This window comes from Gracilinanus agilis, chromosome 1 (genome assembly GCF_016433145.1).
Source record: "Gracilinanus agilis isolate LMUSP501 chromosome 1, AgileGrace, whole genome shotgun sequence".
Classification (NCBI taxonomy): domain Eukaryota; kingdom Metazoa; phylum Chordata; class Mammalia; order Didelphimorphia; family Didelphidae; genus Gracilinanus; species Gracilinanus agilis.
This window is the reverse complement of record NC_058130.1, coordinates 757,259,237-757,273,591: the sequence shown is the minus strand read 5'-3', so window position 1 is coordinate 757,273,591 and position 14,355 is coordinate 757,259,237. Positions and strand designations below refer to the sequence as shown.

The window sequence follows — 14,355 nt, the reverse complement described above, 5'->3', positions numbered from 1 at the left end:
GGTATCTGGGTAAGGCCTCCTTCAAAGATGTACCTTGAGTATTGTCTGTGTACTTTCCCAGGCAGAGTTTTTATTGCTTCTCCTCACTAGCAGACCCAGTTTTGTTTTTTAATGTCCAGTTTGTTCTTTTCTACTTGTACTTTTTAATATCCAGTGAAATAATTGCCCTGGGTCATAGCAACAAATGCATTGGATGGACTGGGGAAGAGAAGGGGTTAGGGAAAGCTAACTGGGTCTTTGAGTTTTCGGAAGTTAAGTAATTAGCCAGCCAACAGTTGGGTAAAAAGCTTCATTGACCCTGAGTGCATCTCTTCCTGCCCAAGTTTGTATACTTCGTTCCTAAGTAGACAGTCTCTGGTGGCCAGCAGTGAGCTCATGTGGGGGGTGGGGAGAACAGGCCCTGGTGACCATATGTAGGATTCCTAGAGGTCTTCCGGTAATGCCGTATGACTAGGAACTAGGTCATAACACAGTTGCCAAAGAGGGATGTTCAAAGTGCCACACATGCAGAGGTATTCTGATGAATGTCCAATAGGATCAGAGTTCATGTTTGCTCATTCCATCTTGGGGCCACTCTCTGAGGCAGCTGCTGCTGCTCCATTTTACAGATGAGGGGGTGGGTTGACAAAGTTCAGTGACTAGTGTGTGGCCACATGGCTCGTCTTGGGCTTTGCTGAGTTAGTCCAGCTCAGCTGTACTTGACTGCCTCTTAAACACAATTCAAAAGAAAAGCAATTTATGACTTCCAGAATAGCACTATATAGGGGTGCCTCCATTTACAAAATAAATGTTTCTGGGGAATTTTGTGTTCTAGGAGAACTCGCTATTTAAAGAAGTCCTAAGGTAAATCTGTTATCATGAGTATTTTTGGCAAGCTTAAAAACCACCCTTTAATTGGATGTGCTTTGCAGATCTCAGTGAGGATAGCTCATTGTCACCATTGCTTGATTTTTGTTAGAGACAGAGTTGGGTCAGAGTAAGCATCTAGTTAAATTAGGACACTTCAGGTGACAGCTCAATGTTTTTCCTTTCCCTCAGTCTATCTCCGCACAGGATGAGAACCTCTCCAAAACCATGTTTTTGCCCCTTGCTGAGAGAATGGTGGAAAGAATGGTCAAGGAGGACAAGATAGAAGCGGAGGCTGAAGTAGGTATTCAGAGGTCTAGTTTTCTCCATGTACAACTTGGGGAGTGACAGAGCAAATACTATGTAGAGGAGAGGCCTAGAATGGGGGAGGCGGGTCAGAGTGTTGGGCTCCCGTTTTTGCTTTGGTGCTTATTGACTCTGTGATCTCAGGCAAGGCAAGGAAACCAAACCTCAGTTTCCTCATTTGTCAGAATGGAAATGATCATACTGCAGAGGAAAGAAGAGTACTGGAAAGTGCTAGCTGTATGGCATCATGATTTTTTTGTTACCACTGGGCCAGAGTGGCCTTCAGTGTTCCTGTTGCCACTAAAGTCTTTCCACAAAGTAGCATGGTTTGAGATCCTGTAGCATGCCAGTATTTCACTTCTAATGTTGCATCCCTAGCACCTAGCACATGCCCTCCCCACCCCTAAACCATAGTCGGTGCTTTATAAATATTTGGCAATTGCTTCAGGTGACCCTCATTGATGAGATCCCAGCCTCACTGGAGGATTCAAAAGTTTGAAAAATGATTTATGCATGTGATCTATATCTGAGAGAGCCCTGGGGGCCAATAAGGGCCTCAAGAATGGGTTTTCCTTGATCCTCAGAGTAGGATCTCCTCATCATCCATAGACCTCTGGGTCATTCGCAGACTATTTCCTCTAGATGGAAAGTAGCATTTGTCTTTTGTCTTCTGGGAATCCCAAGAATTGATTGCTTCTCCATTGTTTCTGAAAGCATCTTTTGGTTTCCATTTTCTTTTGGGTTTTACTCCTCAGGTTGAGCTTTATTACATGATTCTGGAGCGCTTGGGAAAGTATCAGGAGGCCTTGGATGTCATCAGAGGAAAGCTAGGAGGTAACCACATGTGGGGCAGCAGGAACTGGGGAAGGGGTGGGTGGGCCTTCAGACTGGCATTAAGTTCTCTCACTAAAAGGGCTGGATTTCCTTTAATATGAAATTACAAGTTAAGTAATGTAGTTGCAACAGCAATCACAAAAAACACTAATCTTTTCAGCACAGTACAGTATGATATGGCTGGTTCCTTTCTTGGGGACTGATTTTCACAGGAACATAATATAACATAGCACTAGAGGGGATGCCAGGAGCTTTAGTTGAGTTTTTCTTTTTTTAATTTTAAACCCTTAACTTCTGTGTATTGACTTATAGGTGAAAGATTGGTAAGGGTAGGCAATGGGGGTCAAGTGACTTGCCCAGGGTCACACAGCTGGGAAGTGTCCAAGGCTGGATTTGAACCTAGGACCTCCTGTCTCTAGGCCTGGCTCTCAATCCACTGAGCTACCCAGCTGCCCTGCCAGGAGCTTTATAATCCAATCTCCTTGTTTTATAGGAGGGAACAAGTTTAGGGTAATCAAGTGACCAAGGCTGCATAGGATTTCAGAGATAGGATTTGAACCAGGAGCCTCTGACTCAGTGCTCTGGGCCTGGCCTGTGCTGCCCTTTTTAAGTAGCATCTTTTCTTCCCCTCCTGGCAGCAGTGTAGCCCATGGATGGTGAGATATCATTTAGGGGTTGGCCTTGGCATGGAATTTCCTGCTTTTATGATGTCTTTGGCTTGTGATCTGTTTTATTCTGTCTTGAGGCAAATGCTCAGGCTGTGAATAAGGTTAAATCAGGCCCAGTCTTACGGTCAGAGCTAATGCCACAATCCCATGTGGACTAATGAAGGCACAGTCAGGGGGTTGTTTGCCAGGGACTCTGTAAGACTATGGGTCTGTCAGTCATCACATGAAATGCCTTCTCATGACATATCTCAGTGTAGAGACATTCCTAATTGATGGAAGAGCATTGCTGAATTCATGGTAGCTTTTTGTCATGTTTTCTCTGTCAGTGGAAAATAAGAGAATTTGACTCTGGTGGAGGAGGTCTGCCAATTGTGGTGGGTGACCACATGAGCTCCTTTCATGCAGGCTCTAGTAGAAGATTTCTAAGGGATTTCTAGCTGATCCTATGATTCTGGGCCCCGGCATTAAAATCCTTTCTAACCTTCTTTGCCAAACTGTGCTAAGGGTAAATTGCCAAGTTTATCCAAAAGCTCTGGATTCCTCTCTTCTCTAGGTTCAGTTCTGAGAATTGGTAATTGTAAAAGAATTGGATTCATTTTTTTTCCCCCTGGTTATCACCCTCCTTCTCATTCCTTGTTCTCCTCCATCTTTCTACCTTCTATAACTTTAGCCAAAGCTAGATATTTCTGCCTGGAAGGTGAACTTTGTCTAACTACCAGCCCAGCTCAGTGAACTGTCTGTCCTTTTCAAGAAATATATCTCTTGTTCCTGCTCTTTCATAGATGATAAAGGGAGAGAAGGAAGCTTATTCATCAGTAGAGGTTTTAGGAAAATTGGGGGGTCCTGTTCCTTAGTATTGTTCACAAGGAGGCTCCATGTCATTCCCCTTGCAGCAGGAACATTGACCTTGGCAATCACCTCTTAGGAAAGGAAACCTGATTAAATGAATCCCTTTTCTGCTTGTAGAGAAGCTGACCAGTGAGCTCCAGAGCAGAGAAAACAAGTGTATGGCCATGTATAAGAAGCTGAGCCGGTGGCCTGAGTGCAACGCACTGTCAAGGAGGCTTTTGTTAAAGAAGTGAGTCTATGCTTGACCTGGTTGGGAGGTAGGGGCTGAAATTTTGTGGTGCCTCCTCCCCACTGGGGCAGGGAAGAGGGGGAGTGAAGGATTGCCAATCTTTGGTGGGGCAGAAAAGAGAGGAAGTAAAGAATGGCCAGCTTCATGGGAGCAAAGAAGAGGGGCTGTGCTCCTATACTCCTGGGGGTGGAGTGAGCGACAGCTGACCTTTGCTTTGGGAGCCCCTGATGAGACATGCCATCTTCCCCCTCTCCAGTCTTTCATCCAGCTGTGGAAAAGAACCAGGGTCATGGTCCCCAAGGCCAAGTAGCTAGTGCTTGCTTTAATGGTCCTGCCATATTGGTCTTCTTTTATTTTAGCTCAGATGACTGGCAGTTCTATCTGACTTACTTTGACTCCATCTTTCAACTCATTGGTGAAGCCTGGACCCCTCCTGCAGAAGGAGAACAGTAAGTGGGCCTGTCTCCATGGTTGGTGGGGGGCAGGAGGGACAGTAGCCCTTAGACTTCTTTTGGGCATCAGGAGCTGAGCCTGATGTTGCTGGGACCATGACACTTCTCCTTGCTCTGCTGCCCATGAGCAGAACGATAGGCATGTTTCAGACAGTGGACACAGTGAGCTTGATGGTGAAGGGCATGATTGGGCCGAGTGTTGTTCACGTTGTCAGACAATCTTTCCAATGGTTGTGGGTGACACACTGGAGGAACGCAAACCTGAAATGTCAGTGAAGCTTGTTAAGAAATCAGGCAGGGGGCAGCTGGGTGGCTCAGTGGATTGAGTCAGGCCTAGGGACAGGAGGTCCTAGGTTCAAATCCGGCCTCAGACACTTCCTAGCTGTGTGACCCTGGGCAAGTCACTTGACCCCCATTGCCCACCCTTAACTATGAGCCAATACACAGAAGTTAAGGGTTTAAAAAAAAAAAAGAAAAGAAATCAGGCAGCCTTGGACAGCATGCTCCCTGATCACTGCAGCCAGATCCTTGGGGCCCTGGGCTGGGAGGAGGAAAGAGGCCCAATGATCTGTGTGTCTCTGCATTTTTCCTCAGTTCTCTGGAAGGAGAAGTACATTATTCAGCTGAAGAAGCTGTCAAGTTCATTGAAGAGAGGATCCTGGAAGAGGCAAAGAACACACGGCACCTTCGGGGGCCACACCTGGCCAAGCTGGAGCTCATTCGCCGCCTGCGGCATCAGGGCTGGAAAGATGACGAGTACAAACTGGGTAAGAGGCAGGTGGTGGGGTCAGGGCAAAGGGGAGTCCAGGACTAGAGTCATCTCTACGGGATCCAGCCCACACTGATCTCCCTTTGCCACCTTTGCTATCTGCTTAGGTGAATTCTGGGCATGTAAATTCATTTTAAGATCACCCAGTCATGACCAGGGGACTATATCTGTTGCCAGAGAGGAATCACCCTCACTCCAAGGGCTGACAGAATGGCTTGGAGATCCATGGTTTTTCTACCCTGCCACCCATCTTTCTATTGGCCTCTCCCTCTCCCCACCTTCTCTTCCCTGCCTAAAATTGAAGCACTTAAGAGGCACTATAAAAACTGTTGCAAAGAAAGGGGTTAATTTATTATGCTGATTAGTTGTTATTATTTGGACATGATGTTTACGGTTTTAAGGTTTGCAATCCTTAAGTATAGTGTTTTGGGGAGAGGAAGGCAGATGATCTAGTCCTGTGATCTCTGTGGTGAACTCAGTGAGGAAACTTCCGTGCGTCAGTGGGTGACTTAGAGCCTTGATGGTGAACCTATGGCACGTGTGCCAAATGGGCATGCAGAGCCTGTGGGCATGCCTGCAGTTTCCTGCTAGAGTTCATTACTAGAAAGCCAGAGGGACTTCAGGCAGAGCTGTTCCATGTGCCTCAGGACATTCCTCACTTCTCCGCCCCTCTGCCCAGCAGCCAATGGGAGTGCTTCCTCCTCCCCTGTCAGGTGTAAGATGCTGGTGGGGAGGGGCTCACAGGCTGCATGAAAGCACGGCACAGATGGCAGCCTGTTGAGTCTGTGGTGAAGGTGATTCCTGTGATGAGGATGGAGGGGAGCAGAGCTCACAGTGTGGCACAGAGCTGGAGGGGAGCAGAGCACTTGGGCCACTCTCCTCCCCCCTCCACACATGCCTCTGCCCAGCAGCCCAAAGGGAGTGCCTTCTCCCTCCCCTATCTGGGGTGAGGGGGGGGAAGGGGCGTGGCCCTCAGTCTCTGGGAGGGATGGGGCGGGGCCCGGCACTCTGTCTCTAAAAGGTTTGCCATCTCTGACCTATCGTGTTCAGAGATTATCTGGGACATGAACCCTGACTGGCCCAGGGCCCCCCCAGCCATTAAGTCTCAGAGGTGGGATTTGAAAGCAAGCCTCCTGATGAAAGCCCTGCAAGCATGAGAGAGAGGATGGCTCAGGATATCATGTTAGATTTGGAGTCAGGAAGACATAAGTTCAAATTCTTCCACTCAAAACAGACCTCAGAATTTAGTTATCCTGTTCTGGGCAAGTTGATGAAACCCCTTCGTCCTCAGTTTCCTCATCTGTCAAATGTAGATCCTACCAGCTGCTACCTCACAGTTTTACTACCAGGATCCAGTGAGGAATGCCTATAAATCACTTTGTCAGTCTTATGACCCCTGATTGCTGGCTGTCATGATTACCGTTATGCCAAGCTGCCTGTCACATTATTGTGGTTGTTATTAATGACAGTAGCTTTTTGTATAACACTTTGATCGTGGGAGCCCCCCTGGAAGGCAGGTGCTGCTATAATCCTCTATTCAGAGCAGAAGAGTGGGATTTGAGTGGTGGTGAGATCTGGCTGACTCTGGGTGAGCTCTCCCAGGTCACCTCTCCCTTTCTTAGTCTCCTGGTTTGCTCTGGACTGATCCTGTCCTCTTTTCACCCTCCTGATTGGCATTCACCTACCGCTTGTGTGAATGTTGAAGCCCATGACTGGTTCCGGTGCTACAGTTCACTGGCACCCAGGCCCAAAGCCATCACTTCTGTTCTGACATGCCCTTGAATGTTCATACCAGTAATTTGGTGATTGTGTCTCCTAGGTGATCCAGAAGAGTTAATGTTCCAATATTTCAAAAAGTTTGGAGATAAGCCTTGTTGTTTCACTGACCTAAAGGTGTTTGTTGACCTCTTGCCAGCCTCACGGTGTACAAAGGTAAGGGTGGGTTGCTGGTGGCCATGAAGACAAGCCTGAAAAGTTTCTGCTCTTGACTGGGAATGGAGCATGGAGGACTGATAGCTTTTCTGAGATAGCTCAGACTGGATTAAGGTGTTTGAAATTATTTAAAAGTTCTAGAAAGGTGGATTTGGCCCTAATGGCCAATGCAGGGAATCCTCATCGACTTATCCTGACTGTAAGATGCATTCCCTGAAGTATCGGGAACTCTGGTCAGAACAGAAAACCCTTAAGATGGGAACTGAAGCTCATTAGGGGTAACTTGTTCGGAGTTACATGCCTTGTTAGTGGTGTCAGACTGAATTGGAAATCATTTATTCCTAAAAGCTGCTTGTAGAACTGTGCCCAGATGACTGGGCCCTGAAGTCAGGAAGAACTGGGTTGGAGTCCAGTCTTGGGCACTTACTGAGTGACCCTGGTTAAGTCACTTCACTTTTGTCTATCTCAGTTTCCTCGTCTATAACAAGGGGCTAGTTTTATTACTCCCAGAGAGGTTGTGAGGAAAAAAAATGAGGTAATAGTTGTAAAGTGCCTGGCACAAAGTAGGTATTTTAAAGAAAAAGCCTGTGGTCCTCTCTACTTAATTAGTTAGGCATGAACCTCTATAGTAACATGTTCAAAAGTAATGTGCCTTTTTTCTGACTTTAAAGTTTCCAAGGATTCTCTTTAGAACCACCCTGGGTAGGTGCCCACATTTTACTGATAGGTAAGGACTTGAACACAGATCTTGTACACCAGATCACCCTGTTTATGCCGTTTGTCAAGAATCATCAAAGACCCCAATGGAATTGTGTCTGTTTTCTGTGGCTAAAGGCTGAGATTTGTTGAAATGGCCTTTCTGGTTTTGCCTGATGCCAGCTGTAATTGGGACAGGTGATTTTCAGTCAGGGATTCGATAAACGGTAAAATCTCTGGACACTCAACAGCCTTGTCTTTCAAAGTGAATGCCAAGTATGTGAGTCAGAGTGAGCTGAGGGAACTATTGGCACAGAAAGAAATGAGCCAGGCCTTTGCCACTGGGGCCCTTGCTAAGGGTGCGGCTGAAAGAAGGCAGCCTACCCAGTGCAGTGGGTTTAGTTTGAAAAGAATCCCTGCCCATCAAAAAAGCAGGAGAATTGTTCAGCACAAAAGAGATGTTTTGTTGATCATAAAGAATCCCTCCCAGAGACTGGATCCAAGTTCTCAGAAACCTCTGCACCTTCCCCTCAGTACATGACGGAATTCATTAGATGTATCCAAAACTGGCTTTGTAATTCCAGTTCCTCCCTCTTTTAATTGCTTCTTATTTATCCTATATACTATATTGCTTGTTTCTATAGATTTCTTTGCTTGTTGTCTCCCTCATTATATTGTAAATTCCTAGAGGGCAGGGACTGTCTTTTGCCTCTTTGTAACCCCAGCACTTAGCACAATGCACATGGTGGTTGTTCAGACATTTCAGATCAGATCTGTCCTATGTCACTCCATTTGGGGTTTTCTTGACAAAGGTATTGCAGTGGTTTGCCATTTTCTTTCATTTTATGGATGAGGAAACTAAGGCAAACAGGGTTAAGTGACTGGCCAAGGTCACCCAGTTAAGAAATGTCTGAGGCCAGATTTGAACTCAGGAAGATGAGTCTTCCTGACTCCAGGCCTGGTGCTCTAGCTACTGCACCACATGGACGTGGTTGGTGCTTAGTAAATGTCTACTGACTGATTGGCCTTTTGATATTTAATCCATGATTACTGGATCATAACATTTTGTGTTAATTTCTGCCTTCTACAACTCCTGGTTCTCTCATTTTCAGAGGCATCTGGCCATGCCCCTCCATCTCTAGATGGCTCTCCACACTCTTTCTGAGGTCCTTATATGGACATATGCCTCAGCCTTCTTTTCTCTTGTTAGGGCATGCTTCTCTTTTGTACCTTCATCTACTCACTATCTTTGCTTCTTCCAGCTATTCACATGATTTCCAAGTTTTGTCTGTAGTCCTCACCTGCTGTGAGTTCTAGACCTCCATCATCCATCTTCAATCAGAGCATCTTCTCCTTAAATTCCCTCAGCACTAAAACTCAGCTTCCTTCTAGATCTTCCTTACCTTTTCTAGGGATCTTCACATTTTGTGTGTTCCGGACCCTTATTGGCATTCTGGTGAAAGCTTTGGGCCCCTTTTTAGTATCATACCTTTTAAATGCATAAAAATAAATAGGATTACAAGGAAACCAAGTATATTGAAATAGGTATTAAAACCAAGTTCATAGACCCCAAGGGAAGAATGTGTGCTCTAGACCCTCTCCTCTCTGATCCATCCTTCATACCACTGCTAAAATCCTCTTATTCATGGATACAGTCAAGTTACTCTTGGCCAACACAGTGGCTTCCCATGCCTGGAAATTTGAGTAACAACAAATTTCCTTGCCATTCAAGGCCTCAGACACTGGTGCCTCATTTCATCTTGAATCAGTGAGGACACCTAGCAGATTAACCAATATGGCAGCAAAAGAAAGTGATAAATTTTGGAGGGGATGTGGCAAAATTGGGACACTAGTACACTGCTGGTGGCGTTGTGAATTGGGTCCAACCATTCTGGAGGGCAATTTGGAATTATGCCCAAAGGGCTTTAAAAGGGCTTTCTGCCTGCCCTTTGATCCACTGCTGGGTTTGTACTTAAAGAAAAATACTTGTACAAAAATATTTATAGCCTTGCTCTTTGTGATGGCCCAAAATTGGAAAATGAGGGGATGTCTGTTGATTGGGGAATGGCTGAATAAATTGTGGTATCTGTTGGTGAGGGAATACTGTTGTGCTGAAAGGAATGATGAATAAGATGATTTCTGTGTGAACTGGAAAGATCTCTAGGAAATGATGCATAACGGAATTGAATCAGTGAGGAAAGTGATGTAGCAGGTACACTGCTAATGTCATCAGGGGCTTCCTTCAGAAAGGCAGAGCTTCTGGAAGTAAAGGAGCCAGAGAGTTGGTACCCTGCCCTCATCAGATCACCCCTGGAGCATCATGTTCATTTCTGAGGGTCAGTTTAGAGAAGGTGTTAAGATTGTAATTTTGAGACTGGCCTTAGATTTGTAATCTTTATTAATCAGAAAGGAGAAGGGGACAAGGATGAAAGAAAGGGAGAAAACCTTTTTAGGAAAACCTTACTCTGATTTAGCTTGCTATTCTGCAGCAGCCATGTGGGTCCGCCCAGCCAGCACCAACATGGAAGTCAAGACCCCAAAATCCAGTCTGGCCTCAGTTTATCAAACTTTCTTTCCACCCACTGAGTCACATGTTATGCCTCGTGAACCAAATGTCACCCTTTCTCCCTTGCCTAGGCTGCCTAGGAGACATCTGGTCAGCCTCCTGCCTTGTTGTCCCCTACCTTAATCGCTGACTTTTCTTGCTGACTATAGGGCACACCAGAGTTTTGATTCTATCCTCATGAGCAAAGTCCCCTCAATAATTTCCTTCACACAAAGGTTTTTGATAGGTAGAAGAGTGTCTGAGGAAAAGTGGCCCAAATGTGGGGGACCTTGTGTCCTTGTCACCATCACCTGAAGGAACTAGGGATGTTTAGTTGGGGAAAGAGAAAGCTTAGGGGAGCCATGAGAGCTACATCAAGTTCTTAATGGGATGTACCATGGAAGAGGGATTAGCCCTATTCTATTTGGCTCCAAAGGCAGAACAAGGAGCAATGCTGAGTGAATGTAGCAAGGGGGTAAATTCAAGGAGATTCTCAATCATTAGAACTGTCTGATCTAGAACTGTTGTAGGAGGCAATGGAGGCCCTCACTGGAGGTTATCTGACATAGGCTGGGTTAGATAGCCAACCTCCAACATTCACTAGATATGGGACCCTGGGCAAGGCACTAAGCCTTAGATTCCCTCATCCCAAAAATGGGGACGATAATAGCATCCACCTCACAGGGCTGTTGTGAGGATCGAATGAGATAATGTCTGTAGAATGCTTTTCAATGTTAGTGTTTGATAAATGCTAATGCTAGCTGCTGTGATGATGGTGATGATGATGGTGATGATGATGTAGTGGGGATGCTTCTTTGGGTATGAACTCAAATAAAAGTCTCTGAAGGCTTTTTCAGCACTAATAGTCAGTGTGATTCTATCATCTGCCCTATCCTTACTAAGCTCCAAACAGGCTGGCTTATGCCCTGTTCCAGAGCGTTCCTCTGGGCCCTGTAGTCTCCTCTGGACGTTGACCTTTTAGCAGCAAGTCTCCACTCCCCCGACTGCATCCCCCAGCTCCCGTAAACTCTGTTTTCTTGAACACTTGGGCATTGACCATACATTATCACCAGCATTTGTGAGCTCTGTTTCTTTTCCTCCACTGAACTGTGAACTCGATGAAGGCACTGTGGCCTTCTGCCATGTTGTCTTAGCACACAGTAGGTACTTAAATGTTGGTCAAAGTAAATTGCTATCTTAGCTAATCCTGGAATTTAACATCCATTCTCCACAATCTTTCTCATTTTGTCAAAGTGGTTAAGCCAATGCCTGATGAGGCCATTACATGGTGGCTTGTCTCAAAAGAGATGCAGGAAGTTGGGAGGGAGCGAGCTGTAGGAAATGTCTGTCATCTCTGTGAGGCTGGCTTTATGGGCTCTTCCTCCACCCAGAGATCCATGAGTGTTATCAGTGCAGGTGATTCTTATTCCTAACCTTTGGTGGTTGTGTGGATTCATTGGTGTTAGTGGGAAAAATCAGCACTGAGAGGAGCTATTCTTCCCTGCTGCTAGGCTGGACGCTCCATTTCCAGACTGTCAGCCAGGATTAGCACTGCCCACAGAGGCTTCCTGTGGGATGAACCTTGATGCCATCACAGTTGGATTGGTGAGGCTGCAGGATGAACGAGTTTAGCCAAGCTGTTTCAGCTGTGACAGGCCCCGGGGAAGGGGTGGGGAGCAGCAGTGGAGTGAAGGGCCGATGGGATGACCAGGGAGACTCACAGCCTCTGTTTTCCCCTGGCAGTTTATCAATCAGCTTCTTGGAGAGGTCTCACTGACCACTCCCACTGAAGACAAGCTGGCCCTTCCCGCCGACACCAAGGGCCTGCAGCAACACCTGTGTGTGGTACAGCTGACGAGACTCCTTGGCCTCTATCATGGCATGGATAAGGATCAGAAACTGAGGGTGGTCCGGGAACTGATGCTGAGATACCATCATGGTCTGGAATTCGGTAAGCCACCTTTGTTAGAGCTGTGGGGGTGGTCAGGGGCTGGGAGCTCCCCTTGGGACAGGAGAAGAGGGCATTAATAGGGAAGTAAGGAGACCATCCAAGGGCCTTCTCGCATTTGACATTTTGGGAAGTCTCATCCTTCTGACATGGTGAATTGGCCTAGGGAGCTCTTTGTGGCTCTCTAATAGGAGAGTCTGGGAAATTTAGAAAGTTTATTGTATAGACTCTTTTTTTTGCTTCCCTTAAAATATATCAGTGAAATGATTGACAGAAGTAGTATGTCCTATAAACAAATATCTCTATCCTGTGGACCCCTGATTTCATCAGTGTCAGAAGAGACCCTGTGACTGTGAGCAAGAGATGACCTTTCTGAGGGGCTGCAGCCCACCTTGCAAGGGGTTGTCACCTGGCCTTGGCCATGATTTGGCCTAAGTAGCCGCTTCTATAGCTTGGTGGGCCTGCCCTATGAGGACCCTGAGGCCAGGAGATGGGGAAGGGTCTTGCCTAAGGTCATCAAGGGAGAGTGTCAGTAGCCAAGCTAGGGTTTGAACCCAGATCCTCCAGCACCAAATCCAGCATCCTCTCTACTGTGCCACTCTGCTTGGCCTTATCTTTTCAGATCCCAAGATCACTCCCTCACCCATTGAGCCCTCAGAGTGCAGCTGGGCAAGAATAGCAGCATTGATTGTTGGCAACTTGTTTCTAGAACTGCTATTTTTTTTTTTTACATCCCATTAATTTCTGAATATGCCCCTCATTGGTTCTCCTTAATCCCTTACTTGTAACAGAGATGAGGAAAGACAAGAAACCAGTTTAGTGAAACCAGTGAAAACACAGATTGTCTCTGGTAGCATGGGCCACACTCTACAACCCAGCTCCCCACCTCTGCTGGGAAGTAGGAAGGAGCATATTTTTAGCATTTTCATCCTGACCCTGCAGTCGCCATACTTAGCTGCTGTAATCATCTGGACTCTCTCTCAGCAGGTCTTCCTCTATTTCTCCTAAGTCTTCAGCTCATTTTTCTTTATAATTATTTAAAATTTTTTTATTTTCATGCAAACATTTCCCTACTGATCTTTGTGGTAAGAGCACACTCATACTAAACCAAAACCAATAAAACTTTGATACATTAACGTAAAGGATAAGTATGCTTTGATCCACATCCATTCAATTCTAGCAGTTCTTTCTCTGGAAGTGAATAGCATTTCACATCATAGGTCCTTCAGAATTGTCTTGAATCATTATATTATTGAGAGAAGCCAAGTTTTCCCAGTTGATCATCATACAATATTGCTGTTACTATGTACAATGTTCTCCTGGTTCTGTTTATTTCACTCCACATCAGCTCACGTAGGTCTTTCCAGCTTTTTCTGAAATTGTCTTGCTTTCATTTCTTATAGCACAATAGTATTCCATCACCATCATTTACCGTGATTTGTTCAGCCATTCTCCAATTGATTGACATCCCCTTAATTTCCAATTCTTTGCCACTACAAAAAGCACCTCTTTTTTTCTTGTACTGTAATGATCTGTTGCATCATTGGATCCTGGTTTCTCCAGATAGTCCTCAAGAGATCATCTTTGTTTCTGGGCCTTTGCTGCCATCAAAAAAGTACTGCTCTGAATAATTTGGTATCAGCGGTACATTGGAGTGAGGATAATTGTTTTCATAGCAGTTTGGACCAATTCTTAGCCATGACAGCAGTGTATTAGGCTGCCTGTCTTCCCATGGCCCCAAGAACCCCAGCTATTTCCATTCTTTGCCATTTTGCGGCGTGTGTTGTAAAACTTCCAAACTCTTGATTTGCATTCTCTACTAGTGATTTGAAACAGTTTTGAATATGGTTGTTAATAGTTAACAATTCTTTTGAGAATTGTTTGTTCATATACTTTGACTGCTTAGCCATTGTGGAATTGTTCTTGGTCTTACACATTTGTGGTAATTCCCTAGATAGCTTGGTTATCAGGTTAAGAGATATTTGATGCAAACACACACACAAGTAATCTACAGTTTCACTTCTTACACTGCCTAATTGAATTGACTTTGTGCAAAAAAAAAAAAAGCCTTTTAATTTGATGTAACCCAAAGGACTTTTATCTTTTATGATCTGTCCCTTTTTTCATTAAGACTTCTCCCCTTCCTGGAGTTGTGAAAGATCCTTCTCTGCCCATTCTCCCTCCTCCCCATTTTTTTATTTTTTTTTTTTATGATGGGGCCTTTTTAATGTTTTAGCTGTCTTTCCTTGGAACTTATTGTGGGCCATGGTCCAAGGTGGGA

At 45.4% G+C, this 14,355-nt stretch overlaps 1 protein-coding gene across 1 annotated transcript in view; it reads left to right on the top strand.

Moving 5' to 3' along the window:
• The window catches only part of NAA25 (N-alpha-acetyltransferase 25, NatB auxiliary subunit), a 55,047-nt gene that overhangs the window by 16,330 nt on the left and 24,362 nt on the right, over positions 1–14,355 (top strand). The window contains exons 6-12 of the mRNA XM_044673618.1: positions 1,039–1,146; positions 1,908–1,986; positions 3,621–3,732; positions 4,092–4,181; positions 4,779–4,951; positions 6,773–6,885; positions 11,870–12,077. Coding sequence (XP_044529553.1) covers positions 1,039–1,146; positions 1,908–1,986; positions 3,621–3,732; positions 4,092–4,181; positions 4,779–4,951; positions 6,773–6,885; positions 11,870–12,077 — 883 coding nt within the window. The remainder of the gene's footprint in view (positions 1–1,038; positions 1,147–1,907; positions 1,987–3,620; positions 3,733–4,091; positions 4,182–4,778; positions 4,952–6,772; positions 6,886–11,869; positions 12,078–14,355) is intronic.